This window comes from Falco punctatus (assembly GCF_963210335.1).
Source record: "Falco punctatus genome assembly, chromosome: 6".
NCBI lineage: Eukaryota > Metazoa > Chordata > Aves > Falconiformes > Falconidae > Falco > Falco punctatus.
Genome location: NC_137585.1, coordinates 6,731,198 through 6,756,303, shown reverse-complemented (window position 1 = coordinate 6,756,303; position 25,106 = coordinate 6,731,198). Strand labels below are relative to the sequence as shown.

General features: G+C 52.7%; 2 protein-coding genes across 6 annotated transcripts in view; one reads left to right on the top strand and one right to left on the bottom strand.

Moving 5' to 3' along the window:
- The window catches only part of BOC (BOC cell adhesion associated, oncogene regulated), a 60,040-nt gene extending 40,014 nt beyond the window's left edge, over positions 1–20,026 (top strand). For 2 of the 5 annotated variants that reach the window (XM_080393593.1, XM_080393592.1), the window contains exons 5-20: positions 4,241–4,387; positions 4,989–5,132; positions 5,559–5,852; positions 6,657–6,929; positions 7,636–7,934; positions 10,678–10,846; positions 11,744–11,854; positions 13,055–13,261; positions 14,082–14,263; positions 15,347–15,452; positions 15,651–15,773; positions 16,360–16,581; positions 17,001–17,227; positions 17,817–17,896; positions 18,541–18,734; positions 19,317–20,026. In XM_080393593.1, coding sequence (XP_080249719.1) covers positions 4,241–4,387; positions 4,989–5,132; positions 5,559–5,852; positions 6,657–6,929; positions 7,636–7,934; positions 10,678–10,846; positions 11,744–11,854; positions 13,055–13,261; positions 14,082–14,263; positions 15,347–15,452; positions 15,651–15,773; positions 16,360–16,581; positions 17,001–17,227; positions 17,817–17,896; positions 18,541–18,734; positions 19,317–19,501 — 2,963 coding nt within the window. In that variant the 3' untranslated portion in view covers positions 19,502–20,026. The remainder of the gene's footprint in view (positions 1–4,240; positions 4,388–4,988; positions 5,133–5,558; positions 5,853–6,656; positions 6,930–7,635; positions 7,935–10,677; positions 10,847–11,743; positions 11,855–13,054; positions 13,262–14,081; positions 14,264–15,346; positions 15,453–15,650; positions 15,774–16,359; positions 16,582–17,000; positions 17,228–17,816; positions 17,897–18,540; positions 18,735–19,316) is intronic. The other 3 variants (XM_080393596.1, XM_080393594.1, XM_080393595.1) reach the window with 3 other exon arrangements.
- A 115-nt stretch (positions 20,027–20,141) lies between these two features.
- CFAP44 (cilia and flagella associated protein 44) overlaps positions 20,142–25,106 on the bottom strand; it is a 42,034-nt gene continuing 37,069 nt past the window's right edge. The window contains exons 31-34 of the mRNA XM_080393712.1: positions 24,115–24,316; positions 23,255–23,415; positions 22,348–22,482; positions 20,142–21,787 (exon numbers count right to left, since the gene is read on the bottom strand). Of these exons, the coding sequence (XP_080249838.1) occupies positions 21,512–21,787; positions 22,348–22,482; positions 23,255–23,415; positions 24,115–24,316 (774 nt within the window). The 3' untranslated portion in view covers positions 20,142–21,511. The remainder of the gene's footprint in view (positions 21,788–22,347; positions 22,483–23,254; positions 23,416–24,114; positions 24,317–25,106) is intronic.

The window sequence follows — 25,106 nt, the reverse complement described above, 5'->3', positions numbered from 1 at the left end:
TCAGCGCGCTCGAGGGCAGTGACCCTGCGCCGGGTCGGGCTGGGCATCCCCCAGGAATTTGCAGCTGCTTTCTGAAGACAGCCCCATTCATTTTCCTCTGCGCGGGCCTCTCTGACAGCTCCCCAGAGGCGATGGGAGGGAGGGAGGGAGGGAAGGGGGCAGCTGCGCGTTGGAAAAGCATTTGCTGAGCAGGCACAGGGGCTCTGGCCCTGGGGGCAGAGGTGGCGTGAGGAGGGGAGAGAAGGAAAACACAGGTGGTGTTCCGTGGCACGAGGGCTGTGAGAGGGGCCTGGTGTGGCGCTGGGGCATGGGGGGCAATTTGTGCTTGGGGGTGCATGAGCAAGCAGGAGGCCGGGGGGCTGCGCCTGTCCCAGCAGGTGGGAGGGGGCTGGTGGTGACACCGTCGGTGCCCAGGCTGCTCTGACAGCTGAGGGCAGGATTAGTGGGGGGACCCCCCATCCCTGCCCATTTGCCTTGGGGTGCCTCCCTTCTCTCCCTCCCCCTCCCCTGCTTTCGGGGAGGACTTTCACCTTGAAGGCCGGCGTTTTATTTACTACTGCTTCTTCTCTAAAGTTATTTATGGTCTCCCATTCATTTCATCCAGCCTGTCTCGCCTGCCGTGCTGCCTGGCCCCCAGCCTTGCGATTCAGCTGGTTTCCCTCCCCAGTGACAGCAGCACAGCTCGCCGCAGGGCTGACCCTCCCCGTGCCCTGGCTTGCCCCATCGCGCCTCTTGAGTGGGACGCAGATGGACACAAGCAACAGCCTTTGGTTGCGCTCCCTTCTAAACAAAACAGAAGGAAGAAAAAAGAAAAAAAAAAAAAAAAAAAGAGAAAAAATTAAGACCTGTTATCCCAGTACGGCTGGGATTGGTAGTGCTCTGTCTGTCTGTCTGTCTGCAGCCCCTCCTGGCCAGTGGCTGGTGGATGAGGACTTGCCGCTTCCCTATGATCGAGCATGTCTTTTAAGGACAAGGACATGGGCTGGCACACCGAGCGCCGCCATATGAAAAGGAAAACTCAGCCAGTGGAGAGGGGATGTGGTTTCTCCCAGCTGCAGCGGGAGTTAGTCTTGGGATGCAAATTGCATGTTAGACATGGGGCATGGCTGCTGCCAGCCGGGCGGGTGAGTGCTGCAACCCCCCCAGCACTGACACACTCCTCCCCCGTCCCTAGTGCACCGCGTGGTGGGGGAAGGGACGTGTGACCTCCCACACCTTGGGGGCAGCTCATGTGAAGACCCCAGGATGAAGGTGGTTGTCCCAGCCCAGCGTGGTGCCCTCCGTTCTGCCGTGCTGTGGCCAAGCGCAATGGCACGTGTTGGGGGGGGCTCACCCCATGCATGGAGGGAGCTGGGGTGCCCCTGAGCACCCCTGGCTGACCTGTTCATGGGTGGCTGCACGTGCTTGTACAGCGGGGAGGGGGGTGGCTCAGACCACCTGTGGCCAAAACCCACTGGCAAATAAAACAGTCTTATTGGCTGTGGGGGAGCAGGGATTTAGGGGAGTAGTTTGGCTGGAAGCTTGTACACTTGCATATTGGAAAACAGTTTGTCCTGGTGCCCACCTGATGTTTTTCCCCTCTCCCTTGCCGCTTTGGCTTCGCTTCTCTGTTGGTGCCCAGTCTTGCTCCCCTAGCCACCCCAGGATCCCTTTCCTCCATCCTTTCCCCCTCCATCCACAGCTTTGCCCCTCATCCCCTGCGGCCAGGCTGGGAGGGGAAGGCAGGAAGAGCTGGGGGTCCTGCTCCCCCCGTGGGGCTGCGGCACTCACAGCTGTGAGAGGAGCGGGCTGAGCTGCCACCCGGGGGGCTGCACGTGAGGGATCCCCATGTTTGCCCAGCCTAAGGTCGTCCCGGGGATCCCCGGGCACAGGGACATCGCTTTCCGTCTTTGAGAGCGTGGTGTTCCCCAGTGGGCTCCGCTGGGCCAGGGCTGTGGGTCTGCTCTTCCTCCGGGGTCCTGGGCCCCTTCTCCTCTTTGGGGCCTGTGCGTGCGTGCGTGCACACGTGTGTGTGTGCACATCCCTGCCAGCATTGCTGGAGCCTATGCCTTGGCTCCAGAATCTTAATTTGGCTGTGATGAATCCAGACCACCAAGGCACACATTAATTTTCCTGATGCTCGTTTATATTTTGTTGATGGGAGAAATACGCATGATGTGGGCAGGCAGACACTGGGCTCTCGCCTCTTCTCGACCTCTTTCCATTTCTGTGGCTCTTACTATTTTATTCCTTGATCAAATATAAAAAGCAAAGAGGAGAAAATATCCAGCACCCTTCCCCTCCCCAGCAGTAACTTTCGTTGTCGGAGGAGCGCAAAGCACTGCCAGCTTTTCACAAGTTAAGAGTTAACGTTCATCTGGCTTTAATACCCAGTGGAAACATGGCTCCCCTCCCCGGCTTGTCTTAAAGGATTAATCACATTTCTGAAGTTCACCCCTATTCCTTCTTTTTATTATTATTTTTTTTTAATTGAACGATGCCAAGAAATTCCAGAAGTATTAAGCATGTTCGCTGCAAATCATTTTTATGACATTGCAAAACCTCCCCTTTTCTTTTCAACCTCCTCCCCTTCCCTCAGATCTGGGCCCGGGAATGCTGGCTCCCCCGGCAGCCGCCCGGCAGCCCCTCCGTGCCGCGCTTGGGGAGGCTTTCTCGCCGCCTTGCCAAGAGAGCTGGTTTTTATTTAAACTCCATAAAGGATCTTGCTTTAATCAGAAAGTCTGCTTGAGAAATTTCATGTCACTTTTCCATGACTGTGGGTGGGAGAAGCTTGGAGCCAGAGTTGTCTTTTGCTCTTGGAGTGCTGCTGCATTTCCCAGAGAACAAAAACACATTTTTCTGTCAGCCGAGTCTGCCAAGGGAGGCTGCTTGCCGTCCGCCCGCCGCCAGCCCTCCTGCTTCCCCCCGGCTCTCCAAACTGCCCGAGGTCACGGGTGCCACATCCTGGGATGGGTTGTGAGGGGCGAGGGAGCTGTTGACAGCGCGTGGCCGTGCCATGCCGTGGCGACGGATGCGACACGCTGCCTTAGCGTAGGGGTTTGAAAAGGAAGTGCGGTCCGGTCCGGATTTAGCAGCATGCTGCTCAGGAGGTGTGTGTTTGCGCTGGGTCCCAGGGAAGATGCACCAGCTTGAGCCTTGATGTGACAACGTGACTTGCGACCAACTGCGGGATGTGCAATTGTCACTAGTGGTCGCCTGGGCTGGTGCATGGCACTGTAAAAATGTGTGCGTGGGAATTTTTCCTGGCGCAAAACCTTCTTCCTCCCAGCACAGGCTGACTGAGACAAACATTGGGCTCGTGGTGCTCTGGAAAGATTTGCCATTGTGCCCAGGAAGCGTGGGGACCAGTTTCATCTGCGGGAAGCTCGGCAGCGCCAGGCAGGTGTGCTCCCTGCCCTGCCGGATCTGTGGGGTTTCACCGTGGTCCTCTGCTCCTGCTTTGAAAAACAAGGAAAAGAACCCAAAGTGCCCCGTCCCCCTGCCTTGTGCTTCCAGTTCTGCTGCTCACATCGGCCCTGCTGGGGGAGTGACCCCGTCACAGCCTCCTAGGGAGACGCGTGCTGGGATGGGCGATTTCCCAGCTGCTTTAGGGAGGGGGCAGCTGCAGGGGAGCTGCTTTTCCTTGCGAGTCTTTGAACTGGGGTGCGGGCGCTGCTTGGGCACACACAGTGTCGTGGTTAACCAGCCTTGGGCCGCGAGGTGTTCGGTGGGAGTGGGAATGCCCACAGCAGAGACACTGATTACTCAGGCACTGGAGCTCGGGGCAACTCTGGGAGCATCCAGCGTTCACACACCTTCTCCCACTGTGTCACCTGGTGTCTGTACACCCTTGAAGCAGGCTGGGCTCCCTGCGTTTTGAGTACAAAGTTAGCTTCTCAGTAGCAGGGCGGCAGCCGCTTTTGAAATAGCAGGCTGCAGAAGGACCGGTTTTGGCTGCCCTTCCGTGCTGCAGTAAGTTGGCTCATTTTTTACTTTCAGGCCAGGACTCTTCACACCCAGTGTCTCAGACATGTAGCAGGCAGATTCTCCAGAAGCTGCGTTTTAAGTTATCCATTTTGTAGGAAGGAGGAGGAGAAAAAAACTAAAGCTCTGAAACTCGGCCAGTTTCCCTTGCTGCTGGGAACAGAGCAGCCCTCTGCCAGCACTGCAACGAAACAGCCCCGGGTCCGCAGGGAGAGGATGAGCCGACACCACGGTGCTCAGCCAGCCACTGAGATGCCCTGTCGCTCACTCTCTGCAGATCTCAAAGATTTCAAGTTCGACGGCCAGCACGTGATCGAGGTGGATGAAGGGAACACGGCTGTGATCGCCTGTGACCTGCCTGAAAGTCACCCCAAGGCTCAGGTCCGCTACAGCGTGAAGCAGGAGTGGCTAGAGGCCTCCCGAGGTGAGTGCCACAGGGGTCTGTCCTGCTGGGTCCCTCCCCAGGATCCTCAGCTTTACTCTTCCCTACCAGCAGTAACTTCCTCTGCCTGCTGCCTCCTCGTTGTCCCTCCGTTGCCAGCCTGAGCACAGGTCCTGCCTAACGTCCCTGCCAGGTCTCCCTGGTGTCCCCACTGCCTGGGACTGGGGAGCTACGTATAACACCAGCTTGCGGTAAGGTGAAAGGAAGAAGAATTAGGTGGTGCACAATGACACTGTTCATTGGGTGGCTCTGTGAAGCATTCTTCTAGCCCAGCCTGGGTAAAGGTGACTTCAGATTTGCAGAGGTGTTTAAAATTTGGATCCAAATTTTGCAGCTTCAGTCCATCTGCTGGATGCACTTGTGACAAACTAGCTTCACCTGCGGCTCCGTTCCTTCCATCGTTCCATCATTGCTTCCCCTGACATTTGAACTAAAAAGGGTTGTTTCATTCCTGTCGGTGTTAACGCGTCGTTTTTTCCCTTCCCACTCGTCCACCTTTCCTTCAGGGCGCTGCATGTCGTTCGGGAGGCTGGGCAGGAGCGTATCTTGTGCCCACATGCCACCTCCTCTTCTCTCTCTACAGACAATTACCTTATCATGCCATCTGGGAACCTTCAGATCGTCAATGCCAGCCAAGAGGATGAGGGGACTTACAAATGTGCTGCCTACAACCCCGTGACGCAGGAGGTGAAAACCTCGGTCTCCAGTGAAAGGCTCCGTGTGAGACGTAAGCTCTGTCCCTTCACTGCACGTCTTCTCCATAGCACTTCCAGTCCTGGGAGCACGTACCGGTGCTGTCGCAGCTGGTTTTCTGTGTGAACCAACATTATCAGCTGCTGGGAAGCCTTTCTAGCAGCAGAAGGCCCCAGGGTCTGCTCCTGGGGGGGTGTGCAGCCCTGGGATTGCCACACCTCCTCAGGATTTGCTCTTGGTGATGGGTGAGCAAAGGCCCTTGGCCCTCCAGCGAGACCGCTTGCTGTGTGCCCGCGTCCCTTAAGGAATGTCCCTCTTGCCCTGCGTTGCCATTTATCTGCCCCAGCGGAGGGGAGCAGCGCACTAGCCCTGCCAGTACCCCCACCCGCACTCTGCACGGGGTGCTTTCACACCGGCAACCTTCCTTCCCACCCACCTCCCTCCTTCTCTTCCTCACCAGGCTCCACAGCAGAGGCAGCCCGGATAATCTACCCTCCTGAAGCTCAAACCATCATTGTCACCAAGGGCCAAAGCCTCATCCTGGAGTGCGTGGCCAGCGGGATCCCCCCACCGCGGGTCACCTGGGCCAAGGATGGCTCCAGCGTCTCCGCCTACAACAAGACGCGCTTCCTGCTCAGCAACCTCCTGATTGACCCCACGAGTGAGGAGGACTCGGGCACCTACAGCTGCACAGCTGACAACGGGGTTGGAGAGGCCAGAGCTGCGTTCATCTTCTACAACGTGCAGGTGTTTGGTGAGTGCTGCTGTAGCCCTTGTTTCAGGAAGGACTTGGACTTTCTCCACTGCTTTTAGGGGGAAATACTGGTGCTGCTGTACTCTTCTTCCTGGACAAACCACAATGTAATGCCAACCCCTGTTCATGGTTCCAGTTTCTAGGAGATGGGACAAATTCTTCCTTGAGGGTGGTAGTTCCTCCTTCCTGGCTCCCACTATGGACTGCAGACGATGCATCCTCTCTTCCTCACCAAAAGCTCTGCTCTTGTCATTTGTGACACTGGGTTTGCTCTAGCACTTTCTAGTGGGGGACTGGCTGCTGCTTAGACATCCTTGACAATGGCATAGGGAAGACATTGGAGTGTCTTGCCTTTTGTTCTGTTCTGTGGGGAAGCTGTCTATGGGGTGGGAAATGCAAGGGATACTACACCTTAGATACCTCTGCCACGCATCCTTCCCCTCCTTATAAGCATTAGGGAGGCTAAGCCTATGTTTTATTGGATTGCACTTCATCCAGGGGCTGGTGTGTTGTTCCGGCACAAGCACAGAGTAGCATTTCAGCTTAGAAAACTGGGACTTGCAGGTGGCTGCTGTCATCTGAGAGGGGCAGATGGCCTTGGGCCACCTCTCCTTGTGGTTCATGTGGATGCTGAAGGGGAGGTGCAATGAAGTGGACCCCTGTGGGTCCCCGAGTGGGACTTGGGGGTGGGGTAAGGATCCATTACTTTGCTTTCATCCCTGCCAGAGAGGAAGGTGCGAAGCCATGGCCGTGCCATGCTGCCTGCCAATTGGCACCCAGCAGCCCCGTTTTCTCCCTGCACAGAGCCCCCGGAGGTCACCATGGAGCTGTCCCAGCAGATCATTCCCTGGGGCCAGAGTGCCAAGTTCACTTGCGAGGTGCGAGGGAATCCCCAGCCCTCCGTCATGTGGCTGCGTAACGCCGTCCCCCTCTCCGCCAGCCACCGGCTCCGGCTTTCCCGCAAGGCACTGCGGCTGGTCAGCGTGGGGCCCGAGGACGACGGCATATACCAGTGCATGGCAGAGAACGAGGTCGGCAGCGCGCAAGCCATGGTGCAGTTGAGGACAGCCCGGCCGGGTAGGTCCCTCTCTCCGAGCTTGTGACCGTTCAATCCCGGGGCCTAACGCACAGGGAAAGAGCAGCGGGAGCAGGAGAAGCAAGTCGGTGTGCAACCCTTCCACCTGTGTTTGAGCTGCTTTGCTCTTCCCTCCCTGTTACCCTGCACGTCAAGTGCTTTTTCGACTGGGATCCCCGCCTCTCCCTGTAGGAGCAGATGGTGGTGGTCGTGCTTCTAAGTGCGGTGCCATGTGTGCATCCTTGAGCTGTCTCTGCATGGGGGACACGGGCCATGCGGGTGTAGTGCCTTACCCCACGGCTTACTCCGCTCTGCCTCTGGGCACGCGCTGGGCACGAGCAGAAACACCGATGTGGGTGGATTCACCTGGGATAAGAGAGGTACCACCTGATTCTTTGGACCCTACTGAACTTACCCAGGGTAGGAGGGGCTTCAGAGAGGGAGGCAGCCCCATGTGGCCAAGGCCTGTTCTCGCAGAGGCCCCAAGTGAGCTGTGTTAGGTTCATAGCAGGAGAAGGAGAGATCATTGCTAACACCTTTTGGAGTGGCACAGCAGGCAGCACCACCTGGGACCCGATACCTCTGAGGTGCCTGTGCTGCAATGGGTGCGCAGTGCTGGGCTTCCCAGAGTTTTCAGGGGGCTTACAGCTCTGCCTGCACCACAGACTGGGACAGGCATTTACCCTGCCTCGATACTTTGTCTTTCAGGAGCTACGCTCAACCCTGGGCGAGATGCCCAGCTGGGCTCGGCTCAGCCTCCAACACCACCTTCCAGGGACAGTGCCTTAAAGCTGCTCCTGGATAAAGCTGGACTGCCAAAGCCTGCGACGACCCCGCTGGCAGCATCTCCACAGTGTGCAGCCAACAGGGAGCTGGTGTCTCCAGCTGAGGCCCCCATCATCCTCAGCTCTCCCCGGACATCCAAGACAGACAGCTATGATCTGGTGTGGAGACCCCGGCCTGACAGCAGAGCCCCCATCCTCTATTATGTGGTGAAGCATCGCAAGGTATCGCTGTTTCGCCCTGCTCCCATCTTTCCTCTGCGCCGTTCCACAGGTGGGCTGGTGGCCTCGCTGCACGTTTTCACACCTCCTGAGCAGGTGCGTTGGGGCAGGGGCACCCATCGCTCACTGGTGGTGCTGGTTGGTGGGTCCTCCTCAGCTGCAGCCACAGCCTGTCGAGGTGTGATGAGTACAGGCTGCGAGAGGTTTGCTCTCGCAGAAGGGCCCGTAGCAGTGCCTGTCTGCCGAAGCAAGCGGGGCGGGTGTGCACACGTCTATTTCCAGCCTAAAGAGCTTCCACTTCCAATCCTCAGTTGTCTGCTTACACAAGTAGGAAGTCCTGAGGGCAGACTGCGCAGTGACTTGCTCTGTAATGCTTTTGTCTTGGCACAAGCCACGAGGATAACTCTGCCTTGAAAGTCTCGGGCTGCAGGACACAGAGCAGCAGCCTGTCTCTGCTGCACGCACCTCAGCAGCTGCCCTGCTCAGCCGCGCTGAAGCACTCACACTCGGTGACCGAGGAGCCAGCAGAGAGCCATCACAGCCATGCTAAATCACCTGGAAGGTCCTCAGCCACTGGTTTTATTCTGGAAGCTGAAAGGCAGTGCAGTGTTGAGCATGTTTCTTGGCTGGTGGCACGGCATGAGCACATCACCGGTGCGCTGCTGAGCCCTGCGTGAGCCCCAGGGCTCCTGTCCTCTTCCGTGCTTCTGGGCACCGCGGGCAGAGTGCCAGCAGAGCTGTAGCCCAGCAGTCTCTCTAATTAGCAAAGCTTATTACCTGTTGAGGTAAAAATTCTGCTTTTGAGGTGTAGAGCCACTCTTACCATTTTGCTGGGGATAAGCGGGGAAAAAAGGGGCATTGAATTTACTCATTTGCTGCTTGTTTTTCCTTTGGGTAGGCAGGGAGTTGCAGTAGAGGCAGGTTTTGCTTTGGGGTTTGATTACATTCCTGATCCGGCATGTTTTGGATTCCCAGCCACTGCAAGGCACCATTTTCCGTTATAAGAATCTATTTTCCTGGAACTGTTTGATTTTGTGAAAATACAGTATAATAGGAGGCTGTTACAATCCCTACACATCCTTGATTTCTTTCTAAACAAAACCAAAGTGGAGTGTTTCAGCTAACCCTCTCTTTAAAGAATCCTTTGTTTTAAAGGCAGAAGATGCCAACACAAGAACACAATAGGGCAGGCTTAAATAAAAACCAAAAGATGCCAAAAGCCTCACCCGACTATTGGCTCTGGTTGTCTGCCAAGAAGAAATCTGTCCCCTGATGGTGTATCATGTAACTACCAATTCTGTGTGCGATCTCAACTTGCAGGCTGGCGTTTGTCCGTATGTTATTTGTTTTTCAGCGCTTCACCTGGAAGGGGCTGTGGGGCAGTGGAGGTCACCATGGGTCACTGCAGTTTGCAGTAATATGTTTTCAGTGTAGTCCAAATTCTCAGCTGGAGACTCTTTCTTGAGATGCTTAAGGATTGTGTGGCAAGGAATTAGTCCCAATAACCCTTAAACTTGTTTAGAAAATGTCTCTATCAGAGATTCTTAGGATCAAGTTATATAATGATCTGGTTTTGACATCTCTGACTGGAGAAGCACATGTGCAGAGAGGGAAGGAATCAATTCAGCAACAAAAGAAAAGACTCTTTGTTTGAAAGATGGCTATAAGGAAAGTAAAACCTACTGACAGGAGACTTACATTTGTACTAGGCAAGGGTCTGCTCTCCTCTGGAAAATATCTGTGGATGTCCCTTCTTCCGCTGCTCTTATGCTACCTTTAAATCTCTGCGGCCTGCAAGCAGTCAGATGCCGTTACCTTTGTTTCTTAAGTTCTCTTTTTCTCTCCTGAGCATTAGCAGTCTTTAGGGCTCCCCTCCCTGGCCTCACAACTCTGTGGGCTCAGGAATAAAAATAAAACAAGCCAGGCATTAATCAGTCAGTGTCAAACGCTTGGGGAAGATGAATGATACGGCAGTCTCGGCATTTCCGTTTTGTTGCTTCGCCTGCGTTGCTAATGCTCCTTTCGGCACCGGGTCACTTCAGTGTCCTGCCTGTTTGCCTGCAAAAATATTATCCTTCCAGCTGGGGAGACGGAGGAAGGTCCCACCTTCCCTCACCCTCTGCCTGGGGCATCAGGGCATCACCAAAGAACAAACTTGTTTCCAAGTTTCCCCCTTTCTGGGGGCCACAGCCGTGTTACAGTCTCTTCCCTGCAGAAACCTGTGCTCAGACGTTACCGTTCCCCCTTTCAGCCAGGAAGTGCCAGCGGTGAGACCGGATAAAACGCCATTAGTCAGACAGTGTAGGTCCAGGTGACCAAAGTGGCACCCAGGTACCTCATCCCATGGAAACGACCAGCATCTAAATGAGCAGCTCACCGGCTTGGGCTGCAGGAGAGATTTGGCTCCTAAAGCAGCTCAGGCCTCTGGCTAACGCTGCCTTTTGGGGGTGCGCCTGCCCCAGGGCTGTACGCGCACCGAGGGGCAGCGGTATCAGAGAGGAGCAGTGGACAGAATGGGGCTGAGTGAACCTCTGGGGTCAGTAAAACACCCAGGTGCTCGGTGACTTGTCCTGCTTATATCTGAATCCTTCAGCTTTGCAAAATCAGGCTGGAAATATCCCCCTCCTTTACAGGCAGGGAAGGGAGCCCTGGGTGAGATGGAACCTGTGATGCAGGTTCCTGGGCTCGGTGCAGGCAAGAAGCCCAGCTTGCCCCCAGCTTTGCAACGCCTGCGCTGGTCTCTCAGCAGGTCACCAACGCCTCGGACAGCTGGGCAGTGAGGGACGTCCCAGCCTCGCAGCACCGTCTGACCCTTACCAGGCTGGACCCTGGAAGCCTCTACGAGGTGGAGATGGCTGCTCACAACTGTGCCGGCGAGGGACAGACGGCCATGGTGACCTTCCGGACTGGTAAAGGTCAAACCTGTCCCTGGGTGTTTTGCTCTGAGTCAGGGCAGGGCCCCTCGGAGACATCCCACCCCAGCCCTGAGGCACGGGCACCAGCCTTAGGACAGAGGGGCTGTTTCTGCTCTGGAAACCCATCTGCCCTCAGCCCAGAGTGACCCTCTCAGAAGGGAAAGTGGAGGGTGGGACTGAAACAGGATGGGGAAAATCAGCTCTTCCCCTCTGCCTGGGTTGGAGTAAGTCCCTTCCTCCCTTGCTGTCTCAGTTGAACACCTGCAGAACCATAGAAAATAGGTCTGGCGGGGATGTCAAAAGGTCGCTTAATCCATCCTCTGCCTGGAAACAGGATCAGCCTGTGGGGGTCGTTCCCAACAGGTGTTAGTCCAATCTGTCCTTAAAAGCTTCTGCTGCACTAAAGGAAATGCCAAGCCTTGCCATGCAGTCTGCTCAGCACCGAGCTCTCTTTGCCACTGAAAGGATATTCCAGTTGTCTACACCAAGTCTCCCTGTCCCCTGGCTGCTTTTCGTGTCTCCAGCAGGTGTGGGGAACGACATTCCCTTCGTAGCAATCTTCCCCGTGGTGGTGGGCTTGCTCACGTGGCCCCTCAGGTCCCCATCTTGTGCTAATTACTACCTTCTCAGGCAGAAATCTAGCAACATTTCAAGAAAACCAATTAAAAGTTTTAGAAAATTAAATATGAGGGGGGCCTATTAACGGTTTAACAAACCTGCTCCTTTAGCTTTAGTTCCTGCCTGCAGGTTGAGTGCTTTGAACCCCTAGGGCTGTTAGAGTCTGGAGAGTATCTACCTCTGCGTTGTGGCTGGGAATATTTTCTTTGCTTATGACAGCAAAAATTAACTCCGAGCTGCCTCTCCATGTCACTGATGCCACCTCTCCCTTCTGCACAGGCCGGCGCCCAAAACCAGAGATTGTTGCCAGCAAAGAGCAGCAGATCCAGAGGGATGACCCAGGCACAAGCACTCAGAGCAGTAACCAGTCAGACAACAGCCGTCTGTCCCGTAAGGCCCTCCCTGAACTGGGCAAGGAGGGAGGGTGAGGGGTGCTGGATCTCTTGTGGGTGGCAGCGGCCAGGCCACGCTGGGGTTGAAGTCTTCACTGGGTAAAGCAGGACTGTGCAAAGCTGCATGGGTGGTCTCCAGCTCCTGACGAGGAGAGGTCCTTCTTGGGCACCTCTGCTGCTGCACTTGGCAGGCTTAGGAGAGCAGGCTGTCCCCACCATTAACGCAAGAACTTGTCAGAAACTCTCCATCTCTTGCTGAGTTTCACATGGAGGGTTCCCAAAGCCCTGCTGTGGAGTCTGTGAATGGGCAATGCGCAGGACCAGCAAGCTCCTGTGCACCAGTGGGTGCTGGGGGAGCACAAGGGAGAAAGGAGAACCAAGTCCCTGCAAGTCCTGGCATCCTCCTCTCTCAGCCGCGCCCTGAGCAGGGGCGGTTAGTGCCCATTCTAGCAGCGCAGGGTGCTCCACTGGGGTATTTTGATGCATTGAAGCATCAGGTCCTGACTTGTTAATCCCATTCGTTGTTTCCCACCTTGTGTTTGCCATTGCTGTTATTCAGCAGTGCCATTACCCGTTCCGTGAAATTCTCTCCTTCGATCCTTATCCTGCCTGTGGGGTCCCCCCCTTCAGTCCCCCACACGCATTCACGCCTTGCCTTTTCTTCCATGGCCACAGCTTCAGTCATCTCTTTCCCTCCCATCTTTTGGTTGTTTTCTTATCAAGTTACATTTCTACAGTTCAGAACTTTTCCCCACTTCCTCCTCACCTGGTTCTTCTCAATCTCTCCTGTTTCCGTCTCCTGTGCTGTCAGTCTCCCCTTGCTCACTGCTTCCACATCAGCCAGACCTTTTGCTCTCTCTCCAGCCCTGCATCCGCACCTCTCACTGCTCTCCCTCCCCTGATGGGTGCACACACCTCAAACCTTGTCTCATCCTACTTGAGTTGGGAATGGAAAAGGAGCAAGATGCAAACAGGAGTAAAAGATGTTTGCAGGGCACAAACTGGAAGGAGTGAGGATTTGGGTGTGTTAGCTCTAATGAAGAGACGCGAAGGAAGAGAGGATTCTGGACCTAAAGAGCGTGTGCGTGGGTGCAAGGCAGGCAGTCCTTCACCCATATACTGCTCAGCTACAGGATCCTCCAGACAGGGCGAGAGGGATGCGCTTCACATCCTGATGTCCTTCTGTGCCCCTTTGCAGCTCCAGAGGCACCAGACCGTCCAACCATCTCCATGGCATCGGAGACATCTGTGTACGTGACTTGGATCCCCCGGGGGAATGGCGGGTTCCCCATCCAGTCTTTCCGCGTGGAATATAAGAAATTGAAGAAGTTGGGAGACTGGGTCCTGGCCACCAGTGACATTCCTCCTTCTCGCCTCTCAGTGGAAATCCCAGGCCTGGAGAAAGGTAGGCAGGTGTTCTCCTCCCTGCTTCCTGGAGGCCTGTAGGAAAGCCGTGCGGTCCCTGGAGGATGGCCAGCCATCTGTCACATCATGCTTAGCCCCGGCATGTGCGAGCAAAACAAAGCCTCCCCAGCTCCAGCCTGAGATGCATGGGGAGAAGCTGCAGATGCTTCTCCAATTTCTCCAGCTGCAAAGACCAGCGTGTATTTGACCTCCCTGAGGGAGGCTTGCGCATGCTTTTCTGCATTACAGGATTTAGTTACTAAAGGCATTTGGTTTTGCCATTCACTAGAGAGGATGGAACTTCCCTTAGCCACAGGCAAGGCAGATGGGCACATAATTCCCATTGCACTTCACATGAGAAGAGACGGCATCACTGAGCTGGACAGCTTAAAAGGGACACACATCTACCCCAACTTAAAAGATCAGTAAAACAATGATTGGGTAAAGATTATTTAGGCTTTGAGCTTTTAACTGATGTAGTTAATTTCCATGTAGTAGAGGAAGGACGCTTTCCCATACCTGCTTTCAGGTCAGGACATCCTTTGGGGCATCTCTGAATCCAGCCACACACCTTCCAGAACTGCTACCTGACCTCCAGACCATCCAGACAGGAACCGGGGAAGGCACATAAAAGCAAGGTCCATCTAGCACATGGCTGACATCTGGCTGTTCAGTGTTTGCGTTTCAATCTAAACCTCTCTGTAGGCTCTCTGCCTTCTGAAGAAGACGTAGCCCCTCTCCACAGCCAGGCCTGTGCTCCCAGTTGAAGTCTTGGAAGACTCCAATCTCTGCAACTCCTGTATTTCCTGTTTTTCCCCTAGGCACATCCTATAAATTCCGTGTCCGGGCACTGAACATCCTGGGAGAGAGTGAGCCCAGCGCAGCATCTCGGCCATACGTAGTGTCTGGGTACAGCAACCGCGTCTACGAGCGCCCTGTGGCTGGGCCATACATCACCTTCACAGATGCCATCAACGAGACCACCATCATGCTGAAGTGGATGGTAAGGTTTGTAGGGGCAGAGGTCTCTGAACGTGCAGGAAGCACAGGGGTGTGGGTGCTACCTGCCCAGCTCACGCATCTTCCAGGTCATCACCCTGGAGCCTGTCACCAGCACAAATGGATCTGGGATCCAATAGCTCCCTCCACCAAAGGAGGACTGGGCTTGGGCCACCTAGAAGTGGGACAAGTCAGAGAGCCTAGGAAAACCTTCTCACCAGAATCCAGCATTGTACACAGGGGCGTTTCAGCAGATACCCCCAGGGTCTTGACCATTTTGTTCAAGGAGCACAGTTGAACAACACATGGCGCAGCTGTTTACTCACCTGGCCAAATTCCTGCAATCCATTAGCACCTCTGTCTGTTGTAGTTTCCAGCAGAGATGTCCTTCACTCTCACTGGCTGGGCAGCAGTCCTAAGCGCTGACAATCATTTACAGCAGTCAGCTCCAGATGATTTTTAGGAGTGGGCAGGATCTTTTGGATCACAAGCCCAGATCCAAGTGTTTCCAGCAGCTTCTTCGGAGGGATGCACTGCCCTCTTCTCTCCTCGCTGCTTCTAGCCAGAAATTGCTACAGGGCAGGATGGGCGCTGCTGATCATTGAAGCATGATAAAATAATGGATGAAAGACAGCAAGAGCATGTGGAGCTTGGACAGTACTGCCCTGGGTGGGGGAGGGACAGGGATGTCCTCAGAAAGACAGGACTCCTGTGGTCACCGGTTCATGGCAAGATGCAGTTTGCCTGGCAGTCACAAGCCTACTGGAGTCACGGTGAAGGTGTGTTTGCCCTTGGCCCAGCTCAGTCACTGGTGCTGAGGAATTTTTTCTCTTCTGCTGAGAGGGAGCAGAGTACCGGATGCTTGGGGTGATGGGACCAGACTCGTGGCCTGTCTGTTGGCTGAGAGAAGCAGGGTGTGAGTGTCAAATAGCACTGAGCTCTTGGAAGGGAAAAACAGTGGCAACGCAAGATCCCTCTGCTGGGTCTTCCTCCCGTCCCATCCATTTATCCCAACTGCTGCTCACCTGGTACAACAAGGAGCACAGACATCTCTGCTCATTTCTGCTCTCCCTCCCATTCTCTGCAGTATATCCCAGCCAGCAACAACAACACTCCCATCCACGGCTTTTACATCTACTACCGCCCCACTGACAGTGACAATGACAGTGACTACAAGAAGGACGTGGTGGAAGGTAGGAGATCTCAAGAGGCTGCTCCCAGCTGCTCTTTCCTCCTGGAACGATACACGGCCAGAAGGAGCCTTGTGCAGAAAAGGCACAAAAGGCGGCGGCTGCTGCTGTCTGGGCCTGCTTTTCCTAGCACTGCTGCAGAGCGGGGCAGTCGCCTGTTCCCCGAGGAAGCTAACGGCACCATGTGTGTTCCCTTCCCAGGAGATCGGTACTGGCACTCCATCAGCCACCTGCAGCCAGAGACCTCGTATGACATTAAGATGCAGTGCTTCAACGAGGGGGGGGAAAGCGAGTTCAGCAACGTGATGATCTGTGAAACTAAAGGTAACCAGCTTCACCGGGCGCCTCTGGGAGCACAGCCTGCTGCCCTCCCTGCCTGCAGCTGTCAGAGCACAGCCAGGCGGGTACCGTCCCTGCCTGACAGTGCATCATCTAAGCTCAGACAAGGCGATGGGGGCGGCACTGGGGAGAAGAAGAGGCATAGGTTTGTTGATGCTGGTGGTCAGTATGTGTATATACCTGTAGCAGTACCCACAGACCCCGTGTACAGAGGCCATCACCGTTTCCCTCAGAGGAGTAGTTACCTTCTGTTTTCCTAAGTATCATGCAGATAGCGACCCGAAAACCAGAAGAGCCAACTTGCCCTTGCTGTGCCAAACTCCTGTGTTTGGTTATAAGCAGGTCCCATGTCATCTTCCAAGCAGCTGCACAGTCACAATAGGAACAGCATGAAGTCTAAGCATGTGTTTTAGAGAAGCGATTTTCCTTTTTTATTCTGCTTTAGCAGCCACCATAAAAGCCACCACAGAAGTCCATCCACGCCACAGCAGCACAGACATGCCTGGAGGGGGCTGCTATTCCACCTGCCATGCCTGTGTCTAACACATCTCTCTCTCTCTCCTCTTTGCAGCTCGGAAGTCTCTTGGTCTGCCAGGCCGTCTTCCACCCTCCACAGTGCCCCCCCAGCAGCATCCCCCACTCAGTGGTGGGCACAGTGGCCTGGGGACAGGAGCCATGGTGGCCCGTTCCAGTGACTTGCCATACTTGATTGTCGGCGTTGTGCTGGGCTCTATCGTACTCCTCATCGTGGCTTTCATCCCCTTTTGTCTTTGGAGAGCCTGGTCCAAGCAGAGTAAGGGTTCTTTTTGAGGGCTGATTTACAAGATGTGCTCTGCCCTGTGGGTCAGACCTGACCCTGCTTGTAGTTGGGTCAAACACCCAAAATGTGAGAGCTGCACATGTGGGGAAGCGGGAAGAGGGCGGGCAGAGGGCAAGTCTCCAATGTTCTGTGGCACCCCATAAAGGCAAAGGCCACCGTTAGCCCCTTGCCCTGCTCACCTTGTTGAAAAGGAGCCCTGGGACTAGAACCAGGGAAAAGGGGCATTCCCTCGTCTTCGTGTAGAGCCCCTTTCCACCATTTGTCTCCAGCGGTGCTTTGGGTGCCGAAATAGCTGCCTGATAGGATAACCTAACACTATCCTTGCTGAGCTTCAAGAAGCTCAACTTCACCTCCGATTTTGGCCTCAGACTTCCTTTTTCTTCCCTCTGCAGAGCAAACCATTGACATGGGGTTCCCAGGAGCCGGGCTGCTGGTATCGTCCTGCCAGTACACCATGGTGCCTCTGAGGGGCATCTCTGCTCCTCGTGCCAGTGGGCATCCCTATGTTAACGGGCAGCCCTACGCCAGCGGGGCACACCTGAATGGCATCTGCCCCTCTGCAGGAGTGGGGTATGCGAGCACCGAGACCCGAGATTACAGTCCAGATGAAGTGCCACCGGTATGTGCACACCTGTGGTTAAAAGTTGGTTTGACATGAGCTGGCCATGGTTGCAGTGAGAGGGCTTCTCCAGACGTGGCTGGCAGACTTTGCAGCCTGTAGAAGTAGCAAGACTGGCTTCTTGAAAGAGATTTCCCCTTTGCAGTGGAGTTGGAGGCATGGGAAGAATGGGAAGCTCTCCAAAACACTGATGAAGAGGTGGTTTTTGGGGCAGTGGCTCTAAGTATGGAGGAGGCAGTGGGAAAGGCTACTTTTATGGGAATGGTTCCTGTTCCTCCTGAGCAAAGCTCACAGGGACCGACAATGTTGAGGAGTCTGTGTGTAAACAGTAACACAGGCCAAGGCAGTGCCACAGCTGAGACGATACGTTGGTTATCATCCCCAGTGATGCAGCAGTAAGCCTCAAGTGAGATTTTCAGTGCTCAGTTCCACTGTTCCCTGTAGCAAAAGAAACAGTTTCAGCTTTCTCTGCCTTCTGTCATAAGAGCTTCCCCAGCCTGCCCCACAGCTCCGGCTCCCAGATCAGCACCTGCCTCTTAATGCTGCTGCGTGGCATTGCTCTGCTGAGAATCCTTCTCTCTCCTTCCAGTCACACGAGGAGACCAACGCCTTGCTGCAGGCGAGAGTGCTGCAAAATGGGAATGCCCAGCAAGACTACCAGCCCTCCAGGTTAGTCCTGGCTTGTGGACAGGCAGAGGGGAATAATCCAGCGGGACCTACAAGACTACATGCTCACAAAAGCCTGGCCTCACCGTGCTGCCATCTGTCCCAGTTCACTTGGGAACCAAATCCGTGCAGCAGCACTAGGCCTTCTTGGTGTAAATGCTCGTCACAGAGCTCATTCCTCTTAGGGTTCCGGGGAGGGGACAATTTCATCGTAGAGACAGCCACGACCTGCTTCCCCCTGCTCCCTTTCCTCCCCCTGCTCCTAAGCCAGAGACTGAAAAGCAGGATGAGCGAAGCTTAGCGTCTACGACGGGATGCTGATAAACAGCTGCCCCAGAATCTGACCAGGGTCCAGCTGCGGGTGCTCTGTGTCTCACTGTTCAGATGTCAGTCAAGTAGTTTCCCGTGTTCTCCAGGAGGTGCTACTCCTCCCAGCTCCTGTGGCACTCACTAGATGTTGAATCATGGATACCAGGTCCCATCCCCTCATTCCCATCCCAGACAGGCTTCCCAGTTTCCGCTCTTCCTCTCATTTAGGAATGCCCAGTGCCATTGCATTGATGGAGCTGGCAGAGGCGTTGCGTAGGTCCTATCTTTCGAGAAGGAAAGATTTGTTAATAGTGCTAAATGTCTGTCTGCCTCCTCAGATTGCCCAACTCAAGAACAGAAGACAGCTCTTTCCTCTATAGTCTTCCAGATGACTCCACTCACCACCTTCTACAGCCACAAGACGACTGTCCTCACCTTCAAGAGCACTTTGTTGGCCTCCATCATCCAGTGATGGGCAACAAAGTAGGAGGCCCCAGCCTGGATGCTCGACGGGATCCCCTGTTCCACCAAGGTCAGTGGTCTGGAAGACTCTGCTTGCTTCATTTCATTGTTTTAGGCTGATTTTGAAGGGAAATCTCACCGTAGAGCCTTTCCGATGGCCCTGTTCTTGCTTCTGTGGTACAAGGACAGTTTTAATGCCACATAGAACAGCAGCATGGAAAGGCCATGCTAGCAATTGGGGACTGCAAGTTGCCTCACTCAGTTTTGGAGGAGACATTTCTCATTTCTCCCAAAGCTTGAGCTGTATGCTGCTGGGAGAGCACAATACCCACCTCGAGTTGCAAAGATGCTGTCCTTTAGTCCATCTTAATTTTGCATTTTCCAGACTACCAGTAAAACAACAAGGTCCCTGAAAAATTACGTGAATCCACCTCCCTAGGTCCTGATCCATTGATCCACCCCTGCAGCGTAGATCAAACTTGTCGTGTGCAAGCATAGGGTCAAGCTCCCACATAGCCAGGACTTCCAGAATGCAGATCTTACTCTTTGATCAGCGTACCAATCCTCAAAGTGGACTGTTGACTAGAAAACTACCACAGCATCTCTCATTTCTGCATGCATTGTAATCATTTCTTGCTCCTTTCACTTTCAGGAAGCCCTTGCTGCCTAGGCCTAGTGCCAGTTGAAGAGGTAGAAAGACTAGACTGCTGCCAGTCCAGAGGAGATCTCCATCCCCAGAATCCAGTGATCACGTCTTTGGGTCAGGATCTACCAAGACATCTGAACAGCAGCCCGCCATCACTGAGGCCCCTAGAGACTCATTCTCCCACCAGCTAGGGACCAAGCTGCCAAGCTGCCTTTTGCAAAAGACTTATTCTAAAGAGAAAAAGAGAATGGGTATTTATTTTTGTATAACACCCCTATTTATATATTTATGCACTTGTATATAGATGTATATGTGCCTTTTATAATGCTATGGAGACAGAAGGCATCCTCAGCAAGGTCACAGGAGGGCTGAGGAAACAAGGCAGCAATTGTCCGTGGCACCGGGCTGTTCATCAGAGCACAGGATTGAAACAGCAGCGTGAGAGACGTCGCAGGACACGGACCCAAACAGAGCTGCCGCCGCTGAGGTCTAGCACCTCTTGCAGCGAGGGCTTCACGAGAGAGAACGCCATCAGCAAGGCCTTTTCCTCTTCCCGACAGGAAGGTTTGTCCCAGGAACACACTCCTGTGAATGGACTGGAGTTATGCACTCTGCCTAATCACCTTAAACAACCCTTCACATACACGCCATCTGCAGCTGCCTATCTGTAAAGTCAAACCCACGCTTTAACATCTAAAATAAAGGCTTTAGTCTTTTTGGTGGCTGGCTGTATGCTAAATCCTCCCATAGAATGAACCTGCTTTTTTTTTTTTACTTGCAGACATAGAGCAAGCAGGATGCCTGGGGAAAGGTGACGTTTCCTGCAGTTACAGTTTTGCAAATAGCCACCGATGTAAATATTAATGCTGAGCTCAAGCCAAGAGGGATGGCTGCTGCCTGTGCCAGTTAAGTGACATAAAACTTCTAGTGAGGAGCACAGCTAGAGGAAATTTTCCTTCACCTGCAAGGACAGCTGTATGGCTTTGGTGATGGGGAGGGAGGCAAATTTTGTTTCCTTATCCTCCATCTCCCACCCTGTGGTTTTCCAGCTTCAAAAGCTTTCAGCTTCCAGGCCTGTGGGTAAGGGTGGGCTTTCTCCCTTAAGGAAAAGGGATGCTCGGCCCTTTCATAGGGACCCACGGAGAAGGCAGGCTGCAGGAGTACCGTTCGTTTGGCTGGCCTGGGGCCAGCAGGGGCAGTGCCTGGGCCTGGCTGGGGTAGGGTTGGCTCTCTCTGAGCATACACCAGCCAGAGGAGCAGAAACCATTGGCAAAAGGCAGGGAGCAGGGAGGAAGAGCAAAAGCAGCTGCAGGTTGTTCAATCTGTTTAATTAAAAACTAGTAACCAACCCCAAGGCCGCCTGTGCACCCTCAGAAACTCTGCGCTGGAGGAACAGTGCAGCACAACCCCTCCGCTTTGGGGGTGAAAGAAGTTTTCTTGGTAAGACAGGGCAAGTGCTGTAAATGATCATGCACTGCCACCACACTGAATGTCAGAGGCAAAAAAGAATAAAACCTGAAAACAGAACAGAGCTCGGCTCACTCTCACTCTGATCAGGCGGGTGCAAGCCAGTGTAATTACAAAAAAAACAAACAAAAAAACAACCAACAACAAAACCTCCTCCTGCAGGTAAATACCACATCCTGCATGCACTGTGGGTCAGTTTTCTACTGCTATCGAGCAGAGGCAAGCAGGAAAGTATCTGACTGACTCCATACCCACCTTAGCGCTGCAGGCCCTGAGGAGGAAGGTCCCTTTGCTTTCTTTAAACAGCTAGCACTTCCCTCGACTCTTAACTAGCTCGGTTAGCAGAGAAGTGCCATATTCCTGCTAGGATAGTCGGCAAATAACAAAAGGCACCCTCAAGGCAGACCTTTTTTACCATTTTTGAGAACACGGGTACCAAAGATGTATTTGCCCACATGAAGCTCATATCCAGCCTTCAACAACCACTTGTTTGAAGAGCAGACACATACACACACACACACACGGAGGGCACCTGCCCCGTGCCAATCTCTGCAATGGACTGCTAACAGCATTTGTAAGTTGTATGAGCACTCTTTTATTCCCTATCTGTCGCTACAGTCATATTTTGATAGGGGAAACAAACAGAACCTTTTACCACTAAACCCACGTACAGCCAAAGCAATTAATTTCGCACTTCCAGCTATGACTACTGCCCCAGCTAACCGTGCCCGTTTTTAAGGGAGACTCGTACTGTTCGTTACCATTTCTGGTGTAAGAAGAGGGAACGATTCAGTTGGTGTCTGAGAGCCCTGCAGTGATGAAGGCTGCAGAAGGCGGCACCCATCTTTTCTGCTAAGGAGAGCAAGGTCTCTTAAGCACCCATCTTTTCTGCTTAGAAGATTGATTTCTTCTTTTAGAAGGGCTGTGTCACGAACCATGTGCTTGAGCCGTGACTCCAGCCTGACCTTCTCTTTGATGTCAGTAGTTCGGGTGCCCTGAAATTCTGCTCCCTGTAAGGAGAGGAAGAAAATACCTCCTATAAAACATGGGAGAATGAACAGTGGAAGTTTGTTTCAAGCAGGAAATCGAAGCTTTCCAAGAGGCAGGACAGCCGCGTGACTTTTCCACCCCTCAGTCAGAACTACATGGAAGTCAGAGTGAGAGACTGCTGACTTAGACTCCGGCGGTCACAGGCAGCTGCCTTACTCCCTAATACAGAGTAAAGAAAACTCTTTCATTCATTTGGCTGTTTCCATGTAACGAAGGAATAATTTTTACTTGCTGGAAGACATTTTTGAATTAGAAATAAGATGAGTTTGTTTCAACATTAGAAATCAGTGAAGAAAATACAGGGAAGCTAAGGTACTGCCTACCTCAGGATCAGCTCATTCCTCTCCCTTTCTACAAGGCCTGGAGCAGCCATCCAGCCTGTGCCACTAGACAATATTAGCTCGAAGTGCTGACTGCAGAGCAGGATGTGAGACCAGAGAGCCGGTGAGAGCCAGGTGATCCCTTACCCATTTCTGAACACTTCCAAACCTGCACATAGCACAGCAGCTAAGAGGCTTACCAGATCATTCTTTAGTGAATCCAGCTTAGTTTCAAGTTGCTGCTTTTCAAGGCAAAACTGGTTCAGCTGCTGCAGCTTGCTGGTGTTTTCCTTTGTCAGCTTCATTAGCTGCTGCTGCAGGTCTAAGATTCTTTCCTAGAAAGATATAAAAGGTTGAGCTGGGATGAAAGAGGACAAAAAAAGTGAAGTGGGAAAGAAGTGCTAGGCACAAGTGCCACAGAAGAGAGCTAAACAACAGACTGATCCTGCATATACCACCTGACCCCCTAGTGCCTTTAGCATAATCTGTCATCGTCTTTATTTTTTTAATATTGCAAATGCTTAGGTAGATAAAGCAGTTAGGCAAAAGTGTGGGAAACAGAAAGCCATTAGGTACATAGCACTTCCATATGTGCCCTTCTGTAAGGGCAGCAGAAGAGCGGTGCCTGTTCGCACCACAGTAGCTAAGCCTTGGGCTCCCCGATAGAGACATAAGGTTTTCCAACTGCACAGACTGGCATCCCAGGCATGAGTCAGGGCTCATGAGAGCCCCCTGCTCAAATAGTTTGTCACCAAAGGCAGTGAGAGGAGGCAGCAGGTTCTGTATCCCAGCTGAAAACCAAAGGAAAGCACTCCGGAAGAGCTTCACATAGGGACTGAAGTAGAAGGATGCATTTGAGGAAAGTAAAACAAAAAGATTATCAACTAACTCCATGAGAAAATAGGATGCATGTCAGCAGCTGGAACAGAGGTAGAAATCATTATGGGAAATGGGAGTTGGCCATTATGGCCCAACTATTAACGACAAGTGAAAAAAACCCAAACATGAACATGTTCACGAAAGGTTTTAGTGTAACTATTCAGCCCCAGGGAAACAAAGCCTCAACAGATCATCACAACACATCCCCCTCCTTTTCCTGCTCCTTACCTCCCACTCTTTGAGCTCCTGGGAGTGCACATATTCTTTCTCCATTATTTGCACTTTCAACTCTTCCATGCGTATGTTAACAGAGTGTGCTTGAACTGCTTCAAAATCCACCAGCTGGCCAAACTTCTTCATCATCAGATGATTGCACTTCTCTTCCAGTCCTAGCAGAAGGGGCAGAGCACAAATGGCATTGCTGCCTTTCAGTGGTTAAGGACCTTACCCCCAGCTTTTTGTCTGAGCTCTTTGGTATTTGCTCTGTAATAAATAATTCACACAAAGCCACACAGAGCTAACAACAGAATATTGCTGTTTGTCCTTGCCCATGACCATGTCTGTGTGGTCACTAAGCCACACTCTGAGCCAGTTCTAGTAAGCCACTCCCACACCAAAGGCTATATAGGGCCCCTGCAGGTTTGGTGGTGCTAGACACATTTTTGGGTTTGGTCCTTGGGAAAGCGTTTCAAATAGGGCTTGTTTCACTCTTCTTATGTTACACAGAGGAGGATATTGCCAAAAAAAGTGTATGCTGTAGGGAAAGTACTTTTTTCTGAGCAGTTCTGGTTTACGGCCAGAAACAGCAATCACGTGCCCTAACTTCAAGTGTCTCATCTAAGTCAACTCTCCTTACACTAAGTTCCCAAATTATTTCACACAGCCTAATGACTCTGCAGTGCTGGAGAACTACCAGTACTTCATCAAAACAGTCCACTTGATCTGCTCGTTCTGTTTTATTTTCTGCAGTAACCAACTGTGACATCTGTGTGAGTGTAAAGACAGACATCTGGTGAGTTACCCCCACGCAGTGAGGGGGACAGAATGAGCATTAGTATGCTGTGCTGTTCAAAGTCTCTGTTACTCACGTCGAATCTCTATCTCCATCTCCTTTTTTTCCCGGACAAGCTGCTTATGTTGCTCCTGGGCCTTCTTATAGATCTCTCTTTGCATTATCTTTTCATTACGTAGGTCCACAATTCTCTTCTGCAGATACTGTAAGGACTGCCTGGTAAATACCAAAGCCTGGGAGAAGTCACCGGGCATCTCCCCATTAACCAAGTACTCCACCTGCGAGAAACAGCCATAAGCAAGGCTGACTTTTATTAAGGGTGCTGGTGATCTCTCTGGATAAGAAATGAGTGAGCATCAGAGAACTAATGAGTGAGGCAATAGTAAGCACAGGCAACTCTCATGTTTTGAGCCAGGGAATCACACTACCACTCAGCAAAGCTCAAAGACTACTTAAAGCTGTGCTGACTGCCTACATATAAAGCTGTTTACCATCCTGTGGCACCTGAAACAAAGGAGGAATAAGGGGCTCCCTGTCAACTGTACTTTGGAATGATCTGGGAGCTGCAGGATTGTGGAGTCAGGCCTCAGACTCTTATGTCTTTATTACCAACCTTTTAATGAAAGGTGAAAGAACAAATGGAGAGAGCTGAGCTTGCCTTAGAGGTATATTGGCCAGAACAGACAGAGGCCTCTCTTCTCTCTCTGAGGAAAAGATTCAGCCCAGAGTAAACAACAGTATTGTCTTGAGTTTTCCTCTTCATTTTCTACTTATCATCCCTGCGCTAACAGCTGTGTAGATGAATGCACTGCATCCAGTCCAGCATTATTGAATTGAGCAAAACTCCCACTAGTTTAGTTTGGGGGATTTTTTTGGCTTGTTTTTTTGGAGTGTTTTTTTTCCAGGAGAACATCAGTAGGTATGGACCTGAAGGAAAATCCCATGCCAAATCTATAAAACACTTGAAGATTATGCACGTTTCAGCAATGGGCTGACCTGCCTGTCCTTAACCCTTTTATGTCAGTATAGGAGAAAGAAACAAAAACAATTTAGAAGAAATAGCAGCAT